Source organism: Eumetopias jubatus, unplaced genomic scaffold (assembly GCF_037043125.1).
Source record: "Eumetopias jubatus isolate StellerSeaLion01/CBP00866 unplaced genomic scaffold, mEumJub1_p1.0 scaffold_16, whole genome shotgun sequence".
Classification (NCBI taxonomy): domain Eukaryota; kingdom Metazoa; phylum Chordata; class Mammalia; order Carnivora; family Otariidae; genus Eumetopias; species Eumetopias jubatus.
Window position 1 is genome coordinate 69,477,662 of NW_028274822.1, and position 24,429 is coordinate 69,502,090.

The 24,429-nt window shown below is 40.2% G+C and overlaps 1 protein-coding gene across 5 annotated transcripts in view; it reads left to right on the forward strand.

Annotated features, from left to right (window-relative positions):
* The window catches only part of PRR14L (proline rich 14 like), a 55,085-nt gene that overhangs the window by 2,476 nt on the left and 28,180 nt on the right, over positions 1 to 24,429 (forward strand). For 4 of the 5 annotated variants that reach the window (XM_028124597.2, XM_028124595.2, XM_028124598.2 and 1 more), the window contains 2 exons: positions 5,422 to 5,947; positions 19,373 to 19,445. In XM_028124597.2, the coding sequence (XP_027980398.1) occupies positions 5,474 to 5,947; positions 19,373 to 19,445 (547 nt within the window). In that variant the 5' untranslated portion in view covers positions 5,422 to 5,473. The remainder of the gene's footprint in view (positions 1 to 5,421; positions 5,948 to 19,372; positions 19,446 to 24,429) is intronic. The other variant, XM_028124600.2, reaches the window with a different exon arrangement.

A 24,429-nucleotide genomic window follows, 5' to 3' on the forward strand; every position in this document is an offset into this window, starting at 1 on the left:
AGTTGGAACTCTACCACCATTATTGGTATCTATAGATGTACTTTGAGAAACAGAGAAATAGAAAAGTTATCATTTTTTAAATTTTTTTTAAAGATTTTATTTATTTATTTGACAGAGAGAGACACAGCGAGAGAGGGAACACAGCAGGGGAAGTGGGAGAGGGAGAAGCAGGCTTCTTGCTGAGCAGGGAGCCTGATGCAGGGAGCCTGATGCAGGGCTTGATCCCAGGACCCTGGGATCATGACCTGAGCTGAAGGCAGACACTTAAAGTCCCACCCAGGCACCCCGCAAAGCTATCATTTAGGGTCATTGGATATTTATGAGTGGCAGGACCCTTTGCGGTTATTTTGTTTAATTTGTTCATTTTACATGTGAAAAACAAGCCCAGGAAAGTTAAGTGACACATTCAAGGCCATACAGCCAGCAGGATAGGGACCCTGGTCTCTCAATTTGGAGACTAGCAACTAGATTGCTTCCCAGCGTCGCTGTTGGATTTGACATAGAAAGGTTTTGAGATGATTGTTCTCAATTCAAAAGAATTTTTTCTTTTATTGGGATAATTTACTGCATACTCCCTATAAATATGGGTCTTTTTTCAGGGATCAGTCCATTCCCTAAACAATCTAATTCTCATTTGTGTCATGGTAAAGATGACAAGCCAGTAGCAGCTGGTAAGAGTTGTTTGTGAATCTATGATTTATTTTTTGCTTATACCTCAAACTGGATAATTATCCACTGTGCTCACCCAGTAGGTTGGTTATAAGTCATTAGTAAGAATTAAGCTATAAATCCCTCCCTTCATTTTATGAGCATATGTAACTCACTGTTTTCAAGTTTACTTAACGCTTTAATGTGAAAATTTTTATGGTTGAGGCAGAGAGCTGACATTTGGAAAGATACTGATAAAAATAAAGGGGTAATACACTTACCAGTTATTCTTTATTTCTATTTGGATCTTGGGAAACTATTTTTTAAAATGTTTTAACAGAAGAAATACATATTTACTGTAAAAAAAAGTAACAACGTATAAGTTGTTTGTGATCTTCTCACTCAGGGTAGTACTATTAATATTTGGATTATATTCTTTCAAACAGTTTTCCTACGTTCATATTTTACCAAAATAAAAGAGTTTTGATGTTAGTTTGATAAACTATCCCAGGCAGCCTTCTTTGTAGAGTTATGTTTCTCTACACCATCATTTTAATTGTTCCAGCGTATTTAGAAATTTAATTTTAAAGAACTTGAATGTCTTGTTAACATTTTGTTCTGTTCCTGCAGTCTGTAACATTACCAATATTTTGATAGATAGCTAAAATAAGAGTTTGGTGGTGCAAGCTAGTGAGCTGAGAATAATTTTAATCTGCTGCTCTAGACTTATATCTAAATATTACTTCAACTCTGATGGTTCCAGCCGAGACACTCCCTGTTCTGGGTGATTCAACTGCAGATACTGCTCAGAAACTTAAGGACCCAGGATGGGGCAAGGAGAAAAGGAGAGAAGTCTGTTTTGCTTCAACAGCCAATGTGCTTAGTTGTTTCCAGGTTGAAAATTCTTAGAATTATTACCAAATTACCAAACAGAAGATTCAAGAGGTGTTTGGCTTTTGTAAATTGGAAGTTATTTGCAGGGAGCCAAAGCTTTAAAATTCTGTTTTGACCAATGCCAGTTTACAGCACAGATGCATGCATAAGAAATGTAATAGCACTGTTTTCCTTGAAGAATATTTGGAACCAGTCTAGGTGATTATTAATACTGCCTCTTCATGATGCAGATCTGTTTAGTAAATGTGTGTTTGTGCATGATCCTGTGTTTAGAACAAATCTTGAATTAAGGCCAGGGGGATGGAAAGGAGCGGGATTTGTTAGAGACATTGCAGGAGTTGAGAACGTGGGCTACAAGTGCTAATGGAACAACAGGTGGAAGGTCAGATGTAGTTGTTTCTGGGGGTTCAAGTCTGAGCTCTAGAATAATGAGGGTGTTGTTCCTGAGAGAGGCAACAGGATAAAAAATAAACATGTAAGTTTACTGAGAACATCTTATTCATCTTTGTTTCTCATTGCTGTTTGTATGTAGTAAGACTCAATTACTCATTGGGTTGAATGGGTTCTATCTTAGACATGTGAAGTTTGGGAGGGGTACCACCCTTATAAATGAAACATAGGTCAGGAATTTGAGAAAAGATGGGGGCTGGGGACAGGTGTTTTTGTTTTAAATCAGCTTTGAGATATAATTTGCGTATCGTACAGTTCACCAACTTAAATTGTACAATGTAGTGATTTTTAGCATAGTCACAGAGTTGTGTAACCATCACCACAATCACTATTAGGACATTTTTATTGCCCCCCAAGGAAACTCTATTAGCAGTCACTCCTAGTTTTTCCAGCTCTCACTAAGGATCCGCTAATTCACTTCCCAACTCCATAGATTTGCCTACTCTGGGTATTTTATATGTATGAGAACTTATATGGTTCTCTGTAACTGGTGTGTTTTACTTACCATAATATCATCAAGGTTCATCCATGTTGTATCACAAATCAGTGTTTCCTTCCTTTTTACAGCCAAGTGATAATCCATTGTACAGATGTACCACGTTGTTTATCCATTCATCAGTTGATGGACGTATAAGATGTTTCCATTTTTTGGCTATTGTGAATAGTGCTGCTCTGAACATTTGTGTACTAGTTTTTGTGCATATATACCTAGGAGTGGAATTGTTGGCTCATGTGGTCACCTATACTTAAAGGGACAGTTTTGAGTCATCTACATAGAAAGGCTGCAAAAACAGTGAGGTCATCAGAAAAGTGAAGCCTGAGAGGTATGTCAAGGCTTAAACTTTTTTTTTTATTTAAAGATTTTATTTATTTATTCAACAGAGAGAGACATAATGAGAGAGGGAACACAAGCAGGGGGAATGGGAGAGGGAGAAGCAGGCTTCCCGCGGAGCAGGGAGCCCGATGTGGGGCTCAATCCCAGGACCCTGGATCATGACCTGAGCCGAAGGCAGACTCTTAATGACTGAGCCACCCAGGCGCCCCAAGGATTAAACTTTTGAGAACACTCATACCTTAGTGGCGGGTAAGGGGGAGGAGCTCTTGAGCACGTAGTGGCAAGAGACCCAGGGAGCTGATCTCCATCAACAAACCTGCTCTTCTACAGTATCCTTTCCTGCACTTACTCTTCTGGTCTGTATGTGGTGTTATAACCAAAAACTTAATTGTATCTGTTGTTGGGAAAGGGAAACTGAACCAAATGAAAATGAGCACCTCCTCCCCTTTTTTGGCATCCAGTAGCAATTCTACTTTAGCTGTTAACCCCCACATGCACATACAGACACTAAGTGGCCTAAAATCTAAAGTACCTCTAAAAATATCCAGGAACTAGAGGAGAAAGGGGAAGATTGTAGCTCCAGAAAGGATACATTTTTGTCAGCACCATTTATGAAAGTGTCTCATTTGATTCTCACCATACTTCTGGACACAACAATTTCTCTCTCCTTGCTGCTTTTTTGGATTCAGATTTTTTCAGCAGCCTTCCTGTGTTCTCTAAACTTAATGAACCAACAGTCTGATTTCCTATAATTTCTAGTATTTAAATTAGTAGTGTCATGTTATATACTTTTACCTTTGGGGAAGAGTCCTTCAAAACATTAAGGACACCCAGTGGATGAAAGCATAGGAACGTGAGTAAGTAAACTATCCACCACAGGTTGGAAAACCAGAAGAAAGGCAGAATGGTCCAAAGTGAAAGGACCTGTCATCTGTCCCACCTCAGCCTCCAGCTTCAGTCTTGATAGCACAGGTCAATGGATGGGATCATCTGTGCAAGGAGGAAAGATTGTAAACCCAGGAATAATCAAGGAGCAGGTGCTTCTTGACCTGGAGGTAGAGCAGTGCCTTTTGTATAAGTGACATGGGCTCCCCCCAGAAAATCAGGGCAGGAATAGAGGCGGTCCAAGGAAACTGAATTGTAAAGATTTACATGGTGTATTGGAGAGTCCCTCCTGCTCAGAAATCTGAATGTGGTCAGTGGAGAAAAGGTGAGACAACTCAGCAGTCAAAACAGTTGGGTAGCCAGCAATGGATTTTGCTTGTATGTAATATGTTTATTTTGGGAAAAGATGGATGTTAGAAAGTGGTAGGAGTAGAAATCTGCTGGCTTTCTGAACTATCCTTTCCTGTGTGTATTTTGGCCAAAGGGATTTGCCATCAATACCTCAAGTAAATCATTGTTATGAACTCAGTTGCTAGAAAAGTCTCACCTTTTCTCTCCTTTTATTAGGATTAGGGAAAGCATCAAGAATGAAAGCATGTAGTATCTTATTTGGTTAACCAGTTTCCACCTTGGTCAGATCAAAGTGGGTTTTGTTGTGGAAACTGCACACATTTGGTAGACTAAAATGGAAAGGTTACCAATCAGGAAACTCTAGTTCCAAGCGTACCATTCCCTAGCTGTGTGTGTGTGTGTGTGTGTGTGTGTGTGTGTGTGTGTGTGTGTTTTAACTTTAATAATGTAGTTTTATGAACTACACAAATATACATATTTTAGCAAATAACTCATGTTTCCACTCTCCAGTGCAAGAGGTGGAACATTCCCAACACTGTGGAAGCCTCTTGGGTATCCCTCTTGCCCCCTCAGATAACCCTGTAATGTTTTAGGCAGGTCATTTTTACCTCTTCAGTGTAATGTTAGGATCTATAACAGGATGGTGACAGCTGCTCTACTTTGCTCACGGGGTTGCGAGAATCAAATTAGTTGTGTCTGTGAAGGCACTTGGAAAATCTCAAGATGCTGAATAAAAGAGAGGATTCTGCTGAAGGTCTGGTTTAGTAGTGTCTTGTGCCAGTCTGGGTAGACACAGCTCAAGTGTTTGGTAAGCAGTAAAGGAATGGAATTCTGTTGTCTCTAAACTTTCATAGAGAATTATTCTTGAGGAAAAGTCAGTATATTAAATTCCTCAGAATCCCTCAGTGTATGTTTATTCCACAAGTATTTACTGAGTACCTTCTATGTGCCGAGCACCTCTCCCAGGCAGTGGGGATAACAGCAGTGAACAAAACAGGCAAGGTTCATGCCCTGAAAACAAGTAGAAAATCATCTTTATCTTCTAATTTATATCATTTCCATCCTTGGATGCTCAGACATGTCTTATTCTCATCTACATTTGCTGGCCCTCCAGGTTTAAATTGAGAATCGTTCATTAGGCAGTATTTGAATTGAGATTAGACAGATGTCTATTAAAGGTTTAAGGTATTTATTTTTCCACTAATTCACAGTCTTTAAGGAGGATGTTTTGGTGCCAGGTTGTTGTCAGCAATTGAGGTGGAATTTTTTTGTCCTTATTTTAGCCAGTTTTAGCTGAAACAGCTTTCTTCTACCCTGCAAGGTTTTAAACTTTTATCCCTTCCTTTGATTTGTGTCAGGGTGAACCGTTTGATGTAAAAGACTTGACTCCATAATCTTCCATCTGCCCTAATGCTGTCATCCGGAGTAGAGACTCAGCCAGTTCCACTTGATTCCTCCATGTCTGCCGTGGTACAGGAATTATACTCTGAACTCCCAGTGAGTGTCTCCAAAGAGCTTCATGCTGACCCTGAGCCAAGTGTGATTCCAGATGTAAAACCTGGAGCCTCAAGCTCTCTTATAAGTCAGAGTAGGGCAGTGCCCTTGGAGCTGCAGAGGACTCGTGCGGAAAGTTGTTGTGAAGAAACTTCGGGCGCCTTGGATCATGGGGGTGAGCCTGGGCGGTGTGGGCTGGTGGACTCCACAGCAGGAGGTTCTGTGGCTTCTGGGATCTTGGATAGGGAAGAGAAAACCAAGAGCATGGAGCTAAAGGTCTTCAGAGATCAAGGGGACCAGGCGGAAATTGTAAGAGACCCCTGTGAGGGAGCAAAGGAAGACCCACATCAACATTCCACAGCTGCTGAAGAAAAGATCAGCCCAAGTCAGGTAAGACATGAGATCTCAATTCAGATGAGTGTGAATGACAGCTTTCCAGAGTAACACTTCACATGATAAAGTGCAGATGCTGACAGGTAGCTTATGATTTGTTCTTGAAACATTTCAAAAATGTTGAGTTTGATGTTAACTTTCTTTTGATGATTTTTTAAAACATTTGTGTCACATCAGACACTTGAAGAGAGGAAGTGCTTATCTAATGAAAAAGTGTCACTTCTCTGAAGCAGCTACTCTATGTGGAATGTTGAGTCTTATGGTAGTCATGTGATATTTCTGCATCTGATTTTGAGAAATGATGGGTACTCATTCCTTAAGCTTTGGTAGCATCACAAGTAGGATGGAGGGACATGTCACAGAAATATCTCTGAGGGACTCTGCTTACCCAGGTAGGGCTTCGTAGGATGGATACCCTAGAGGGATCTCCGTATTTCAGGAGCTGGTCCTTAGCTTTGCAGGTCCAGAAACTTGACTTTTATTTTTTAGTATATCAGAGGTTATCGTCTCCAAAGGACTGACGCATGCTAATCCACTTCATGAGAGACTATAAATCAGAAAGCCAGTTCTTTAATTCACAGTGAAAAGTAGAATCATTACTTTGTAGGAATGGTCACACTGGCTGGTCAGTATGTCTTCTCCCTGTAGGCAAGCCTACATGGGAAATCAAATCTCTCTCTGTAAGTGTGAAATGAGAGTAACAGGATTCAGGTAGGTAAAACTAATCGTTAGTGAGCTGTGATAGCCTGAGGAACCCAGACTCCTAAAGGAATATACCTGCCAAGTACACTAGAAAACTTACTTTCTCCTCTGGATGGTGCCTTAGACCAGGGTTCAGCAAACTTTTTTTCTGTACAGGACCATATAGTGAATATTTTAGACTTTGTAGGCCATAGGGTCTCTGTCAAACTACTCAGCTCTGCCCTTGTAGCATGAAAGCGGGCATAGACAATACATAAATGAATGAGTGTGGCTGTATATCAGTAAACCTTTTTTATAAACACAGGTGCTGGCCCATGGGCTATAGTTTGCCAACCCCTACTCTAGACCCACAAATAAATTCATATTCCCGGGGCTTTCTGGGCTAAGCTCCATTTCCCCCCATATAAATATGTCATTAGTTTACACAGGTTACAGGGCAAAATTGATTGTTAATAGGCTTCATACATTGACCGTAGTTAGGAATAGGTGAATCTTTAGATAGCAGTAATTAAGTAACATATCAGATTTTATGCTATGATAACCTACCTTTAAAAATATAAGTGAGGTAACAGATTCGGTATCTAAAAATTTCTTACTTCTTGATATGGTGGGCTCGGTCTAACAAGATAAAAATTTTCTGTAATTTACCTAAATCTTCATGTAATATTTGGTATAAAATAAAAGTACGTATACATAAATTATTGAGTACATAATGGATACAGTACATATATATATATATGCCTCCCAACCTAAGATCTAGAAAATTACTGTCCCTTTCTTCCTCCCAGCTCCACCAGAGATAAATACTATTTTGAGTTTTGTAAAGCGAAATGAGGTTTAATTGATACAAATGTAAGATTTTTTTACTTGGTTCCAAAAAGTGAACTTCATAAGTGAAAAAAAAAGCAGAAGTACTTTTGGAGAAACAAAAGAGCTATAGGCTTTAGCTAGTCAATTAGAACTGACTTTGTGGGATAGCCACCAAGAAAAGCCAATTTGCTCTTAAATGTACATTAACAGAAATGTGTTACCTGGACTGAGAAGTAGCAGTTGTAGTCTGTTGTGTGTTGGTTAGTCTATAGTTAGAATATCACACTCACAGGCCCCTCTCCCCACCCCAGCACTCAGATAAGCTCAAGAGGCCCTCGGGGTGGGGAGGACAGAGGGAAAGCAAGGAATGTGTCAGGGTTGGGGTCACTGGCCAAAGTGGATCCTGTCCCGTCCTCCCCATGCTGAGCCTGGTGTCACATGTATCAGGTGTAGGAAGAGTATAGAAAACCAGAAATGCATTCATGATAAAGAATTCACACTGATGACAAAATCTGAAAATTCACCATTAGAGGCCAATTGCTTGGGTGTGTCCTATGAAAGAAGAATCAAGAGACGCCTTCAAGAATTTGGAAAGCTGTCAAGCAGAAGTGGTTCTGTTGGGCACAGTTAGGCTCCGTAAAAGACATAGTGATAGCTCAGTCGTTCTCAGGTCACAGGACCCTTTGAAAATCTGAATGACTGCTGCAGATCTCAGAAAAGCAGACTACTATTTCAGAAGGTTTGCAGAGCCCGGACATCCTTGGACATCAATATAAGAATTCTTGCTAGATTGGCAAAACACCACAAACAGACAAAACAATTGATGAATTAGGAGAACATTTTGCAATATATATCACAGATAAAGGACTTATCTCTCTAATATATAAAGAAGTCTCTCTTTTTTAAAAAAGGTTTTATTTATATGAGAGAGAGTACACAAGCACAGGGACTGGCAGAGGGAGAGGAAGAAGCAGGCTCCCTGCTGAGCCGGGAGCCCAGTGCAGGGCTTAATCCCAGGACCCTGGGATCATGACCTGAGCCAAAGGCAGACACTTAACCAACTGAGCCACCCAGGCACCCCATAAAGAACTCTTTTTTTTTTTAAAGATTTTTTTTTTTTAAAGATTTATTTATTTGACAGAGAGAGACGCAGTGAGAGAGGGAACACAAGCAGGGGGAGTGGGAGAGAGAGAAGCAGGCTTCCTGCTGAGCAGGGAGCCCGATGCAGGGCTCCATCCCAGGACCCTGGGATGGTGACCTGAGCCAAAGGCAGATGCTTAACGACTGAGCCACCCAGGTGCCCCTTAAGATTTTATTTTTAAGTAAACGCTACACCCAGTGTGGAGTTCGAATTTACAACCCTGAGACCAAGAGTCGTATGCTCTACTGACCAAGCCAGCCAAGCACCCCACTAATATATAAAGAACTCTTAGATTGAGGAATGGAAAACCCAATAGAAAAATGAAGGAAAGACTTGAATAGATGATTCATTTGTGTACGTGTGTGTGTGTTCGTGTGCTTGTTCTTAAACACATGAAGAGATGGGTCAACCTTACTTATAATTAGAGAAATGTAATTTTAAACAGTTGAAATACCACTTTTTACCTATTAGACTGGAGAAAATGAAAAATTATAACAACATATCTGCTTGGCAAGGCTGTGAGGAAAAAGGTGTTCTCACAGGTTGCTGGTGTCTACTGATAAGACCTTTCAGAAGAGGAATTTGGCTGCACCTAACCAGAAAGCATATGCTCTGACCTGTTGACCTAACATTCTAATTTCTAGGAATCTACCCTGAATATATACCTCCAAATTATAGAAATACATATACTCAAAGTTACTGTTTGCAGCATTGCAAAATGTTGGAAGCAACCTAAATGTTCACATATAGGAGAAAGGTTGAATAAACCATAGTGTATGGTACATCTATACATGGAACACTATGCACCTGTAATAAAGAATTAAGGATTTCCATGTACCAATATGGCATGATTTCCAGGTGTGTCATGGCTCCCCAAGACTACCTACAGGTTTGGGGATTCCCTGGAACTCACAGGACTCAGCACATGGTCATATTTGTAGCTAAGATTAATTGTAACAAAGGATATAAAGCAGTCAGCAAAGGGGAAGAATGGTGCAAAGTCCAGAAGATCTCAGGTGCTAGCTTCCAAGAGTCCTCTCCCACTGTAGTTACATACACACACATAACAGTCTTCTCCAGGAACAAACTGACAACACATGTGAAATGTGGTCTACCATGGAAGCTTTTTAGAACCCACGGTTTTTACTGGGTGCTGATCACATAGGCATCCTCTGCCTGGCACATACCAAAATACCAGACTTGCAGAAGGAAAGCAGGTGTTCAATATAAACCCCATTGTCATATGGGTGCATGGAGCCACTCTTATCATTCGGGAATGTTGGAAACTCTCCCAAATGTAAGTTCCCAGATGAGCCAAGGCCACCTTGCAAGCAGGCCTTTCTAAGGATAACAGGCCTGCTATGTTAACTCTTTTCTGCAAACTGAGATATACTGGTAAATGAAAAGAGCAAAGGGCAAGTAAACATCTATTGTATCCTCTCATTCAAGAAAGAAGAGTAGATAAGTATACAAGTATCTGCTTGTTTGTATAAAGCACACACGTGTACACATAGGAAGGATAAACCAGAAATGAGTGGGTTTGATTACCTGTAAGAAGCCAGTGGGAGCAGGGTAGAGAGTGCGGGAATGGGACAGAAGGAACAGGAGGAAGTGGCACTTCTCTGAGTACATATTTTGTATAGTTCTGAGGCTGTACTTGAAGAATAACTAGACAACCAGGATGTGAGGAGAATCCAGAATTAAATAAAAACTCTAACAAATGATTTTTTTTTAAAGATTTTATTTATTCATTTGACAGAAACACAGCGAGAGAGGGAACACAAGCAGAGAGAGTAGGAGAGGGAGAAGCAGGCTCCCCGCTGAGCAGGTAGCCTGATGCAGGGCTCGATCCCAGGAACCTGGGATCATGACCTGAGCCGAAGGCAGACGCTTAACGACTGAGCCATCCAGGTGCCCCAACAAATGATTCTTTATTACAAATGAATAATGAAACCACACTAAAGGAGGGGGGATAAAGAAGAAAAGTAACCCGAGTACCTTTGGGAAACAGTATTTTGACTATAAACTTTTAAATCTAAATCCAGTAACCCCCCCCAATTATTATTATAATTTTTTTTTTTTTTGAGAGAGAGCATGCAAGCAGGGGGGTGGTGCAGAACGAGAGGGAAAAAGAGAGACTCTTAAGCAGGCTTCATGTCCAGTGCAGAGCCTGATGGCGGGCTTGATCTCCTGACCTGAGATCATGACCTGAGCCAAAATCAAGAGTTGGACACTTAACTAACTGAGCCACCCAGGTGCCCCACATTTTAGTAGATTTGTTTTTCACAGGGTGTGGCTTAGCAATTCCTAAACCACTGTATGTGTGTTCTAGGGTTGATGGTTATGTGTGGATAATGAGTGTGAGCCAGGCTTCTCACTAATAGAACGAAATTACAGATAGGGGTGGGTTGAGGGCTAGAATGAACCCTGTGGTATGGAACTAGAATTGGAGTTATCAGTATGAACTTCCAGTTTTTAATATATGTAGATAGATAGAGAAATGCGTACTATACATGTGTGGGTATGTGAGGTGTGGTGTAGGTGGAGTGGGGGGGTTCTAGATAAAGTTTTCAATATATGTAGATACAGAAATGTACTATATATGTGTGGGTATGTGAGGTGGGTGACACCTCATAGCAGCGAGCACCCAGTTCTTGGTTTCTAAATAACATTTTCCAATTAAAGGAACCAAGACTTTTTGGGGAAATGTTTTGGAGGCTAGCACAAGAGAAAATACAAGATGAGTTTAAAACAGTTTATGGCTAATGCTCAGAAAATTAGGAGACCTAACAAAAGGACACAGGAGCCAACTTGAAAGGACTTCCAGTGGCTAAGACTGGGACAATTTGAGCTTAAATAATGATAATAATGAATTATAACCCATAGAATAAAGCAGGTATCATGAGCCCATGCTAATATAAAATACTTGAATAAATAACTTGAAAAAAAAAAGTTCTTAATTCTAGTTCATAAATATAAAAGGAATCATGGCAAGAAATCTCCATTTGGCAACCATCACAGTAATAGTTATCTCAAGCAAGAATCCTCAATGGATGTTAAAACTAGTGGCTAAAAGTTTAAATGAGAAACAAGTATTTACATTGTCTCCAACTATCTCCCCCATAAGATACTTAGCAGTTACATAGTAACAGAATCATTACAAGGTATACAAAGGAGAAGATAATCACAGTGAAGAAACCTGACAGACCCCCACCTGAACCAATTGTTGGAAGTTCACCTCCACAGGAATGAGACCCCCCCAAAGCCATGTACCTCTTGAGAGGATCCACCAAGAACCAGCATCACTTCTGTGAGATTCCTGCCCCCAAAATGCATAACCATAATCTCCTGATGAAACATCAAACCCAAATTGAGGGACTTTGTTTTCAAAAGTGTCAAAGTCACAAAAGATGAATATCTGAGGAACTCAGTTTAAGGGAGAATTTTTTTTTTTAAAAGATTTTATTTATTCATTCATGAGAGACAGAGGGAGAGAGAGAGAAGCAGAGGGAGAAGCAGGCTCCCAAGGAGCAGGGAGCCTGATGTGGGACTCGATCCCAGGATCCTGGGACCACGACCTGAGCCGAAGGCAGACACTTAACCATCTGAGCCACCCAGGCGCCCTAAGGGAGAACTTAAGGAGACATGATGACTAAATCATCATGGGAGCCTGGATTGGATCCAGGTCCTGAAAAAGGACTTTGGGAAACCATTAATAAGAGTTGAGTAAATTCTATAGTTAATATTATATTAATAGCAGTTTGCTGGTCTTAATAACTATATAGTGGTTATGTGTAAGATAGTAACATTAAGGAAAGCTTGATGAAGACCACAGAAAATTTTTTGAATGGTATTTGCAAACTTTTTTTAATACATCTGAGAAAAATTACCTCTAAATTGTTTAAAAACATTAAAAATTTTTAAATATAATAATAGTAAAAACAACCAAAAAAACCCTTCTTGTTTGAGGGAGACAGAATTTAAGTCAATAGGAAAGGTACTTTTTTCACATCTAGGCCAGTTTAGAAGTTGGTTAGGTGTGGGGAAGTCATGTTTATGAAGAGGCTGAATGACTGAATATCCGGAATATAGCAGAGGGGGTTCTAGTTTGGACAAGCAACCTGAGAGCTGTTCTTTTCCCATCGCAAGGTTCTGTGATTTATTTTTAATAGTGTCTAGCAACATTCCACAAAATTCTTTTCCTTCAACTGTTCCTCATCTCAAACCAGCAAAGAGGCCCAGTTGGGCACTGCCTTGGGTTTGCAGCACAGTGAGTACTCAAAGATTACCACTTACCCACTCCTCTGTTCCCTCTGGACCAAAATCCGTCACGAAAGGAAAAGTAGTGACTTCAGCAGAACCTGGCTCCAGCAATAAGAACTTGCTGTAATTGTGAAAGACAGACTCCTAGGCTTCCAGGGCATGCATTGTATGAATCGAATGAATTTAACAGAGTCCAGTTTGCTTGGTGAATTTCCCAGTTCAAGGAGAAGGACTGCACTCATTTTTAGAATTAGAAGTTTGTACTTTCCTATATCATGATTTCTGATGAAGCCTAAACTGGTTTAAATTCACTTGTTTAATCACATTTAAAATCATTATAGGTTTTTGTTGTTGTTAAAAGAAAAAACAAATGTTATTTTATGAAGCAACTTATTTTTATTTTTTTTTAAAGATTTTATGTATTTGACACAGAGAGAGATAGCGAGAGAGAGAACACAAGCAGGGGAAGTGGGAGAGGGAGAAGCAGGCTCCCTGCCGAGCAGGGAGCCTGATGTGGGACTCGATCCCAGGACCCTGAGATCATGACCTGAGCCGAAGGCAGACGCTTAACGACTGAGCCACCCAGGCGCCCGACTTATTTTTTTTTTATCTTTTTTTTTTCAAAGATTATTTATTTATTTGACAGAGAGACACAGCAAGAGAGGGAACACAAGCAGGGGGAGTGGAAGAGGGAGAAGCAGACTTTCCGCACAGCAGGGAGCCCAATGCGGGGCTCGATCCCAGAACCCTGGGATCATGACCTAAGCCAAAGGCAGACGCTTAACAACTGAGCCACCCAGGCGCCCCTGAAGCAACTTATTTTTAAAGTTGGTGTTAAATTTTTTTTTTTGCTTTTTTATATTGTAAATGCACATAACATAAAACTTACCATTTTAATCATTTGTAAGTGTACAGTTCAGTGGCATTAAGCACATTCACATTGTTGTATAACCATCAACACCATCCATCTCCAGAACTGTTTTCATCTTCCCAAGCTGAAACTCTGTACCATTAAACGCTAACTCCCCATTACACCCTCCCCCCAGTCCCTGGCTACCATCATTCTCCTTTCTATGAATCTGTCTACTCTGGGGACCTCATCTAAGTGGAATCATACGATCTTTGTCCTTTTGCGACTGCACTTAACATTTTTTTAAAGATCCACTTAAAAAAATAAAATATTCTAACCATGAAATACTTCAATCATTGAAATACTTCATTCGTGAAAAGAAGAACCAGCAAAAAATAAATCTTTCCTGCCTTATGATTGTGTCAGAAAGGCATAAAAGCTTATAATTAATAATTTGGTGCTTTGATCAGGAAACCACTCTGTTATTGAGGAGGAGAGAAGAAAGGCAAAAAGGAGGGGAAAGTATCAGAATAGGCTCAGTGGCGGGGACAGCTGCAAGAGCCAAACTGAATGGTGAAAGAAAGAATTCAGTTCTGAACTCACTTGTAGGACAAAGGTCGACAACTCTGGTGCACGCAGAGGTTACCAGCCAGAATGTGGACAACATTGGTATTATTTAAGAATAAGATAGAAAGAGATGGGTATGTGATATTCCACATAGATGACTGAACATTGAAAACTATACAGTGAGTGGTTGTTTGTTTTTTCCCCCCTTCAACATATGCTTGTTCTTTTGTTTCCCTGGTGCTTAGATAAAAGCTGTAGGGTGTTTAAGTTTTTATATATTTTACTTTTTTTTTTTTAACCTCTCATAGTGGTTGATGTGTCTGAGTTGAATGTGTTATAAAAGCTTTGGTTCTAGGATATAATACTTTATTTGTGCTCAACACAGACACAGAAAAAGTTCTGATTGTCCGTTATTTGTTAGCTGCACACATAAAGAGTCAGTATACATTTTTGACAGATATTTGAAGCTATCTGGACAGGGGACATCAAGTAAGGACGCACAGTGGCTGTTGATCACTTGAACCATGTTATGCTTTTGGAGAAACTTGTTTTTTAATGGCATGTTCATCAGACCCAATCTTGTGCAATTTGTATGACTTCATTTAAATGAAAGCCCATTGAACTAAATGCCCATTAAGCTTATTTACTTCTTACCCTAAGACTCTGTGATCCTACACGAAATTTGTGGTAGAATATAGGAGCTTGCTCTTTGCCTAAAAGGATATCTTGGTGGAAAAAATTCACTTTCGGTGATTTAAAGATGGAAAAAGTCTGAATTTCATGCTGTTAGTAGTAAAACCAGTGGCCATAACCTGTTCTCCAGGTCTGCCAGGGCACTGTTGTCCACACAGTGATGGTTTGCCCTGTAACATCTCATGCTGTTAAAAGTGACAGAAAATTGCCCAAAGCACCAGTGGCGTATTGCTGAGACTAAGACAGAACTTTCTCCTAATTATTATAGCAGTTCTCAGATAATCATTGGTGGGGGGGGGTTATTATCAAATGCCTTTCCCAGCTAAGGTGATCAGTGCCTTATTTAAAGTCATCAGTTATTTCCCCGAATTGAAATACATGAAGGAAAATTCCTTTTTAAGCTCTGTAAGGATGATTTAAAGTTACTGTTCTACAGCTCTTCCTTTCTAAATATGCAAAGGGTAGGAAACTGAAAGATTCATTAGAGATACAAAAGTTTCTTTTATTTGCAGAGTATTCTTCACTATGAACATAATCATGGCTATTTCTACAAATGCCACGTAGTAGGAAGAATCTCATTTGCTGCATACTGTTGCCCCATCGTTGCACACTTCAGTGTATAGACAGTCCCATCTGAAGGTGGGGCAGTCACTGCCCTTCTTACTCATCTGTCTCTGTCTCCAGCTCAGGAAGCTCAAGTTTTGGAAGGAGTTCAGTGGAGTCTGGTTACAAGCAGGACTCAAAGCTCAGAGATAAATCAGGCGCTTGAGGAGCCTATAACTTACCTGGCGTAAGAAGCTGAAAAGCCTGATGTATATTCATTTCCTTCCTTTAGGTATTTGTGTTGTTCTCCTACTCTAAACTAGTCTCACAGAAATGAATCACAGAATTGCATCTTTTCCAGGACATACAACTTTTAATGGGAAATAGATTACAGATTAACAGTAAGAATGGTTTTTCAAGACCTTTCTAAAATCTGCCACCACTTTGAAGTATCAAAAGTTGATTTTGATTCTAAGCACTTGGCAGGAGGATAGTATATTGGATGTGCAAGGCAGAGAATCCAGAGAATCTGTTTGCTATTGATTTGAAAATGAATTTGTACTGTTTTGTGGCATTTCTTATTTTATACAGCTAATAGATTATTGTAAACTATAGCAGTTACCTCACTTGATGGTGAAAGAAGATCTTGGAAGTTGATTCATTCAAAACAGATTTTGCAGAATCTAGGTGGAAGAGAAAATGTTTAGTTAGGACTCTACCTCTAAAAATCCTGAAAGTTTAGAACATTTAGCCTATAAAACATTATAAGAAAAGGAAATTGATAAATTTCTGCAAGTGTTTATTATATGATTAGCTGACCTTGAGGGGGTTGGGGGAATGACAGGATTATTACGCTGCATGTCCACTGCTTGCAGGTGGGCTGTTCTGTTCTCTCATCCGCACTTGAGGCCCACACTTGGTAGAGTTCCTACCTGATACGGAGATTACCCACCACTGTGGTGGTGGTAGTTGCCGGGGGAGGGGGGTCCTCTCATCTGACCTCAGCCTCACAGTCTGTTTTCTTTTCAGCCTAGTCAATTTCTGATCATATTTGAGACTTCGAACTTTATAGGGTCTTCAGCCATCTGAGGGTTCTTAACTCAGAACGTTTTAAGAGAAGTCAGCAAGGTAGAGGGAGAGGGGAATCATTACTCCTAGCTTCTGCTTCTCTCCTTCCCTATTACAAATCGTGACTAACGAAGAAGAAGGGGACATGGCTGAAGCAGTTGGCTTGGCACTCCACCAGGGTATTTTGAGTCCTCCAGCTAAGAACCTTAGAGCAGCAGGTGGAGGAAAACTAAAATTCCAGTAGCCCCTCCAGGGGCAAGAGTCAGTATGGTTAGTTGTACAAGCTCATCACAGTTCATTCTGAAGGAACTATATAGAACTTGTATGTTGCTGAGCTGAGCTCAGCTCTTACTTTGCAGGCCCAGAAAAGCTTAGTCACTTAGTCACTCCAGATGACATCCTAGGATCTATTGGTGATAGTTCTATTTGGCTTTTCTCACAGAAAGGGATAACAAGTGTCTAAGGTCTAATGGATGATGAGAGCTTCTGTTCATGGAACACCCAGTGCTGACAGGGTGTCTTGCTAGGTGTTACTGTGGTCCCCATTATTCTTATAGCCAACTTAAGCTTGTTCTTAGTGCTATGTAGCTAGTAGATAGGAGTCCTGAGGTTGGAGCAGAGCCCTGGCTCCTCATCTCATAATCTTTTACTCCAGCACTCTGCCTTTTCCATAAAGTATTAACCTGAAAAAATAATTCTAAGTAGCATCTAATGTCACACCCCATTCAGCCTGAGAACTGGAACAGCAAAAGAAGTATCATTTTGGAGAAAGAATCAAATGTAACTACAAATAAAGATGTTTCCATAACGTCTTATTTTGAAATAATTTGAGACTTACAGAAAAGTTGCACAAATAGTACAAAGAATTCCCATATACCTTTCATGCAAATTCCTCACATGCTAACATTTTACCACATTTGCTTTTTTTTTCCTGAATAATTTGAGAGTATAGTTGCAGACATGTTACCTAAATATTTCAATGTATATTTCCTAGCAAAGATATTCTGATACATGATCAGAGTAAGTTAATCAAAATCAAGCAATTAACACTGATCCAAGTATTTTTATTTAATCCACAGACCATATTCAAATTTGGCCAGTTGTTATACTGATGTCTTTTGCAGCAAAAGAAAATAGTTTTTTTGGTCTAGGAAAAATCTAGGATCATTTGTGGCATTCAATTGGCATGTCTCTTTAATCTCCTATAATATGTAACAGTTCCTCAGCTCATGACCTTGACACTTTTGAAGAATACAAGCCATGTATTTTGTAGAATTTCCCTCAGTTTGGACTTGTCTGGTGTTTTCTCATGATTAGATTCTGGTTATGTATTTTGGCAGCAGGAATCCCACAGAAGTGATGCTGCTTTTTCTTGGTCCATCCTCTCAGGAGGCACATGGCTTTGGGGTGCTTCATTTCTGGGAGGTGAAGTCCATACTTGGTTCAGGTGGGGTCTGCCAGTTTTCTCCACTGCAAAGTTACTGTTCTCCCTTATGGAATTATTAAGTATCTCCTGGAGAGATACTTTTGAGACTATGTAAATATTTCTGTTTCTCATTCAAACTTTTAGCCACTAGTTTTAACATCCATTGATGATTGTTGACTGAGATCATTATTACTGTGATGGTCACCCAGTGGTGATTTTCTAATTCCATCATTCCTTTTATGGTAAGTAAGAGCTTTCTCTTCTCCTTTACAAATAAGTTTAGTCTGGCATCATGCTAGAACTCATACTTCTTTGTCAAACATGGTAGTGTTACCATAAATTATCTGGGAGATACTTGTTTTTAAGTTCATGCTTTGCAAAAGTATTCCACACTAGGGAAATGAAAAAATAGTCCTGCTTCACATATGACAGTCCATGCTCTCAGTTCAAATGATAATGTTTTATTTCTGCCTGTATCCACCTTTTCTTGCCACTGCTTTTATCTTCCCTCCCCATTCTGGGTTCTGTTTCCACCACAGACCTTTGCCTAGGGTCCAAATGGCTTTTACTAGCTTTGAGTTTGTTTGAAGTGCTATAAAAATTATCAAAAGTTATAGTAATGATACCACTATCTGTAGATTTAGATGTGTACCATGTCAATATCTTGCACTTACCAATTAAATCAGTGTGAAAAAAACCTTAAATCTTAGGGCAGGGGAAAAGAGGTGACTGAGAAGGAGAGCTTAGCATAAGTAGAGATCTTACTTCTGTCAGTGTCTCCTAGCTGGTAAACCTTCCCTCCTGGGGCTTGAAGCCATTTGCTGCCATGACGTGTACATTCTGCCACTGACCCCTCCCATTTTTCTGAATTTCTTCTGTAGGATAAAACTGGTTGTCATTGATGGTGTTCTCCTTTGCATGCTCTCCCTCCAGTGAAGGGAGATGAAAAGAAAAAATAGCCCTTCTAAGAAGTTTGGGAAGAAAATGCATACATGGTCTCTAGAGTGGTTGAGGATTGAGATACATCCAGTTTGGTGATATTTTCCTTTCAGATGAAATTAAGGTTACGTTGCAGCAAGGTGTTTCTTGATTCAGGAAGTATTTAATAGGGTCAGCATTTTAAGCCTCTGTTATTGTCCAGACCTCAGGAAACTTGGCTTTTCAAGCTCAAATTCTAGAGAAGTGGCAGTTTTTATTGATTTTATTTCTTTAAATTTGAGGCTTCCTTCAGTTGCCAATCTTTGTGACTGCTATCAAATTTCCAGGAGTCCTACTAAAGAAGTATCTCAGATGGTAATTTGCATTCATGAGTTCAGGTATCTCTGAATCCTCCCTGACCACTGGATTTTCTTCCTGCAGGAAGACCTCCTGATGCAGTCAAGCAAAGAACGTTTATGCACGGGCCTCCCTGAAGACTGTCTGAGGAGCAAAGGTATTTATTTTTCTCTACTCTTTTCCTTTTTCCACTTATTACACACTGTTTTAATTCACAGTTTCTATTTTACATCGGGAATGCAGGTCCCTGCCTTGCAAGATGGACTTAACTGTAGAAATTCTTTTTTTTTTTTAATTTTATTTATTCATTTGAGACACAGAGATACAGAGAGAGAGAGAGAGAAAGCATGAGCAGGGAGAGAGGCAGAGGGGGAGGGAGAAGCAGGCTCCTTGCTGAGCCAGGAGCCCGATGTGGGTCTCAGTCCCAGGACTCCGGGATCATGACCTGAGCCGAAGGCAGACGCTTAACCATCTGAGCCACCCAGGCGCCCCTTAACTGTAGAAATTCTTGATCTTGCCCATTGACATACTTGAAGACACCTAATATTATTGAGCAGTGCCTTAGGTTTTCTTGTTTTTTGTTTTAATTTTTTTTTTAATTTATTTATTTGACAGAGAGAGATACAGCGAGAGAGGGAACACAAGCAGGGGGAGTGGGAGAGGGAGAAGCAGGCTTCCTGTGGAGCAGGGAACCCAATGCAGGGCTCGATCCCAGGACCCTGGGATCATGACCTGAGCCGAAGGCAGACGCTCAACGACTGAGCCACCCAGGCGCCCCTTTTGTTTTAATTTTTTTAACTTTTTTTTTTTTTTTAAAGATTTTTTTTTTTGAGAGAGAGGGCACACAAGCAAACATGGGGAGGGGGAGGAACAGACGAAGAAGCAGACTCTTTGCTGAGCAGGGAGCCTGATGCAGGGCTGGATCCCAGAACCCTGGGATCATGACCTGAACTGAAGGCAGACACTTAACCAACTGAGCCACCCAGTTTTATGTAATGAATGAATATAAAGCCTCCCCTTTTATATAGAATCCCTATTGATGTGAGAACTTTTATTTGATTTTATAAAACTAAACTGCCTGTTTGGAAAGGTTAACATGAATGGGGAGGAATTGACCCAGTCCAGTTGAACACTGTGGAGTGCATCCTGTTCCTGTTCCCCTGGACGGGGATGGGAGAAAGCGTTCACTCCAGGTCAACTGTCAAAACAGTTTCATTTCCATTACTTTGTTTTGCTTCTCAAAACAATGAGTGGATATAGGCATCTGAGATATCACCTTTAGATTGATTGATTGAGGAGGAAGCTGAGACCCAAAGAAAGAGTGCTGCGCCAAGATTTTCTCCCCAGGCTGAAAATAATCTTAGGTAACTTTAGAAAGGACTATGTCTATATATTATGCAATTAAAGTTGAAAATATAGAGTAATCAAAACCACAAAAAAAAAGGAAAATATAGCAAGTATGTTTAATTATATGAACATTTTGTGATAAAACATCAGATTTGACTCTCTCCTTCTTGGCAGCCCAGACAGAAAAGGAAGCACAAATTGTCCTTATGAGAAAGGGTACTTGTCCCACTTTATCACCCTGCTTCCTGCTGCTGGAGATTTCCTCTGTGGCTCAAAGGCTTGGCTGGTCCAGTATAGATTAAAACTCTGAGGATGAGAAATGTCCTTTTGTACATGTCTTACGCAGTTCCTAGGGCCTTACTTGGGACCATTTTAGCCCCAAATATCTTTTCAGCAGGGCTCCAGTATTGCTATATTGAGTCTTTGGTATATTTTTGGTGTATTTTCACCCACATCTTAGCACAAGTTTAGTGTCTATTTGTTGAAGTACACTTTCATTTATACTGAACTGACCTTTAAACAGGAGAATTAGGGGGTGCCTGACCAGCTCAGTTGATAGAGCATGCAACTCTTGATCTCGGGGTCGTGAATTTGAGCCCCATTTGGGCATAGAGATTACTTAATAAAGAAAAAAAAATTTTTTTTTAAAAAGGGTGCCTGGCTGACTTGGTCAGTAGAGTATGTAACTCTTGATCTTGGAGCTGTAGGTTCGAGCCCCATGTTGGGTGTAGAGATTACTTAAAAAAATAAAATCTTTAAAAAAAATAAAAACAGGAGAATCAGTTATTTTCTATAAGGAAATCTGCCTTCTCAGACTTACCTGGTTACTGTCCACCAAAAAATCTGGTCTACATTGGACATGGATAAGATGAGCTCTTCAGATAAGCTACTTTGTGGCATTTTTCTTCCTGAGCTAATACCATTCTTTAATGACTTAGATTGGGAAAATGAATTACTTTTCTTTCTCCAAAGCTGTGTGTAAGGTTCTCAGTTTTAGATGGAGGAGCTTGACAACAGCAGCTCTACTAGAGTTTTTAGCAGCAGTGACGTCGTGCCTGACTGATGTTCTTCCATTCAGTCCCCAGAGAGCCTTCTAAGGTGTCCCTTTGTTACACATGAGGAAACAGCCTCCGCCCAACCAGTCATAGCAAGCAGAAAGGAAGATTCTATGAAGGCAGGTCTTTGAAAGACATGAACACACAAGCTGCTGCCGATTTCTGTTAAACAGATGCACATGCTGTCCTGTAATGTGGCCAGCATCTCAGCTCACTTTGCCAGGGTTAAGGTAAAGCATCTGGCAACCCGTCATTTCCTACAGAATTGAGAAGTAAATGATGTTTCTTGGAAACTTGGTTGTACACTCCCTCTGGGAGCCCCAGCTGCAGAATTTTCACTCTGCTCCAGATCCTGGTCCCACACATTTTAGATGTAGATTTCCCTGATAAAAACTAGTATACCCTTCCTACTTTTGTTTTAAATCTCTGCTCTGTTGAATGCTGTGCAAATTGCTTACAGAGTTTTATTTATATTCCATTTTGCTTATTCTGAATGGGGGCACCTCAAAGGTCAGCACTGTGTAATAATTTATAAATTTGCTGAGGAATGAATTTGGGTCCCCTGCACTGAGGTGTTCAGCAAGTGAACCTAAGGCTGCCACACTCTGCCCTTGGTGTATGGTTCTTCTCTAAATAAATGTCTTGTTCACAGTACTTCCAAGTTAGTGTGATATTCAGAATTTTTAGATTCTTTACAGTCATGTCTGCTGTAGCTCAGGTGAAATTAGAAGAAGCTTAATGCTTTAAAAGGACATTTGTGTTAACCAAAAGTCATCTTTAATTGGTAGGATGCTATTTTGCAGATCATTCCTTATTTCTTGATTGCTGTAGGGCAGGCCCGTGAGAAATGGGCATGGGGGAGCTGTGATGGGTGTTGGATGAGGGGCCATTTCACAAAGGGAGGGTGTCGTTCTGTCAGACCCTCTGCTGCCTCTCTTCTACTAGTGTGGCTTTTCCAATGTGGCTTTTTCACCATAATTCTGTTTAATATTTTATAGAACTGACATTATCAAGTTTTTTTGTTTGTTTCTGTTGTGTGTGTGTTTTTTTTTTCCTGAGTTCCCTGTAACTGGCTTGGTTTGGGAAGGTTGTGACTTAATTCTCACAGTAGCAGTCTCCACGAGGGCTTATTTGGGAATTCTCTGAAGTAGGAGAGTCACAAGAAATTGGAAGAGCATTGGAGGGAATACATTTTGATGCAGAGTTGAAAGCAGTCAAGGAGAGAAAAGATACTTTATATAATTTTTGGAACTAGATAGTTTGAATCATTTAGAAGAATTAGAGTTGAAACAATCTTTTAAAGCCCTCTATGTTATACAAATAAATTAAGTATTACAAGTAGATGGAAAAAACCCCATCGATAAACTCCTTATGCTTTGTATGTGTCTAGATTCTTGGAGTTTATTGATTCTTTTTAATACATATAATTGGGAAAGAATATTTCCTGTTTATATTCCTTATTTATGTTATTGTCCTCCTATAATTTGCATTTTAGGGGGAGAAAAGTTGAAAAATCAGCCAGTACCACACCCATTTAATAGACAACATGAAAAAAGTGTGGACATTTTGGGTACTGATTTTTTTGTTTTTACTTTTTTTAAGTTAAGGTATAGGGACCCCAGGGTGGATCAGTCAGTTAAGTGTCTGCCTTTGGTTCAAGTCATGGTCCCAGGGTCCTGGGATCAAGCCCCACATCAGGCTCTGGAGCCTGCTTCTCCCTCTCCCCCTGCCGTTCCCCCTGCTTGTGCTCTCTCGCTCTCTCTCTGTCAAGTAAATGAATAAAATCTTTTTTAAAAATTAAGGTATAATTTACCTACACTAAAATTCACCCTTTTTTGTGTATATACAGCCCTGTGAGTTTGGACAAACACAGTTGTGCAGTTATCACCACAATCAAGATACAGAACATTTCCATCACCCCAGTGATTTCTCACAGGCTTCTTTTATAGTGCATCTCTCTTGCCGGCCTCAGCCATTAGCAGCCACTGATCTTTTTTCTGTCCCTATAGTTTTACGTTTTCCAAAATGTCCCATAAATGTAATCATAGAGGAGAAGGCTTTTTTTTTTTTAAGATTTTATTTATTTATTTGACAGAAAGAGACACAGCGAGAGAGGGAACACAAGCAGGGGGAGTGGGAGAGGGAGAAGCAGGCTTCCCACGGAGCAGGGAGCCCGATGCGGGGCTTGATCCCAGGACACTGGGATCATGACCTGGGCCGAAGGCAGATGCTTAATGACTGAGCCACCCAGGCGCCCCAGAGGAGAAGCCTTTGAGTCTGGCTTCTTTCATTTAGCATCGCACATTTAAGATTCATCCATATAGCTGTGTGTATCAGTACTTCATTGCTGCTTCTTGCTGAAGAGTATCCTGTTGTCTGGTTGTATCACAGCTTGTTTATTTCCCGTTGAGGGAAATTTGAGTTTCCAGTTTGGGCAATTATGAGTAAAGTTGCAGTGAACACTTGTGTATGAGGTTTTGTGTGAACATGAGTTGTCATTTCACCTGGGTGAATACCTAGGCATGACACTGCTGGGTCATTTGGAAAGTGTGTTTATTTTGTAAGAAACTACCAGTTTTCCAGAGTGGTTGTACCCTTTGGGACCAGTAGTACATGAGTTCCAGTTAAGGAGTTGAATCCATAATTTGGAAAGCCAGATGTTCAGTAGTCAGAGAAGCTGAGGAGGGACAATAGCTTATAGGGTTGTCTGCTGTCTTCCGTCTAGGGAGTCTTCGTGAG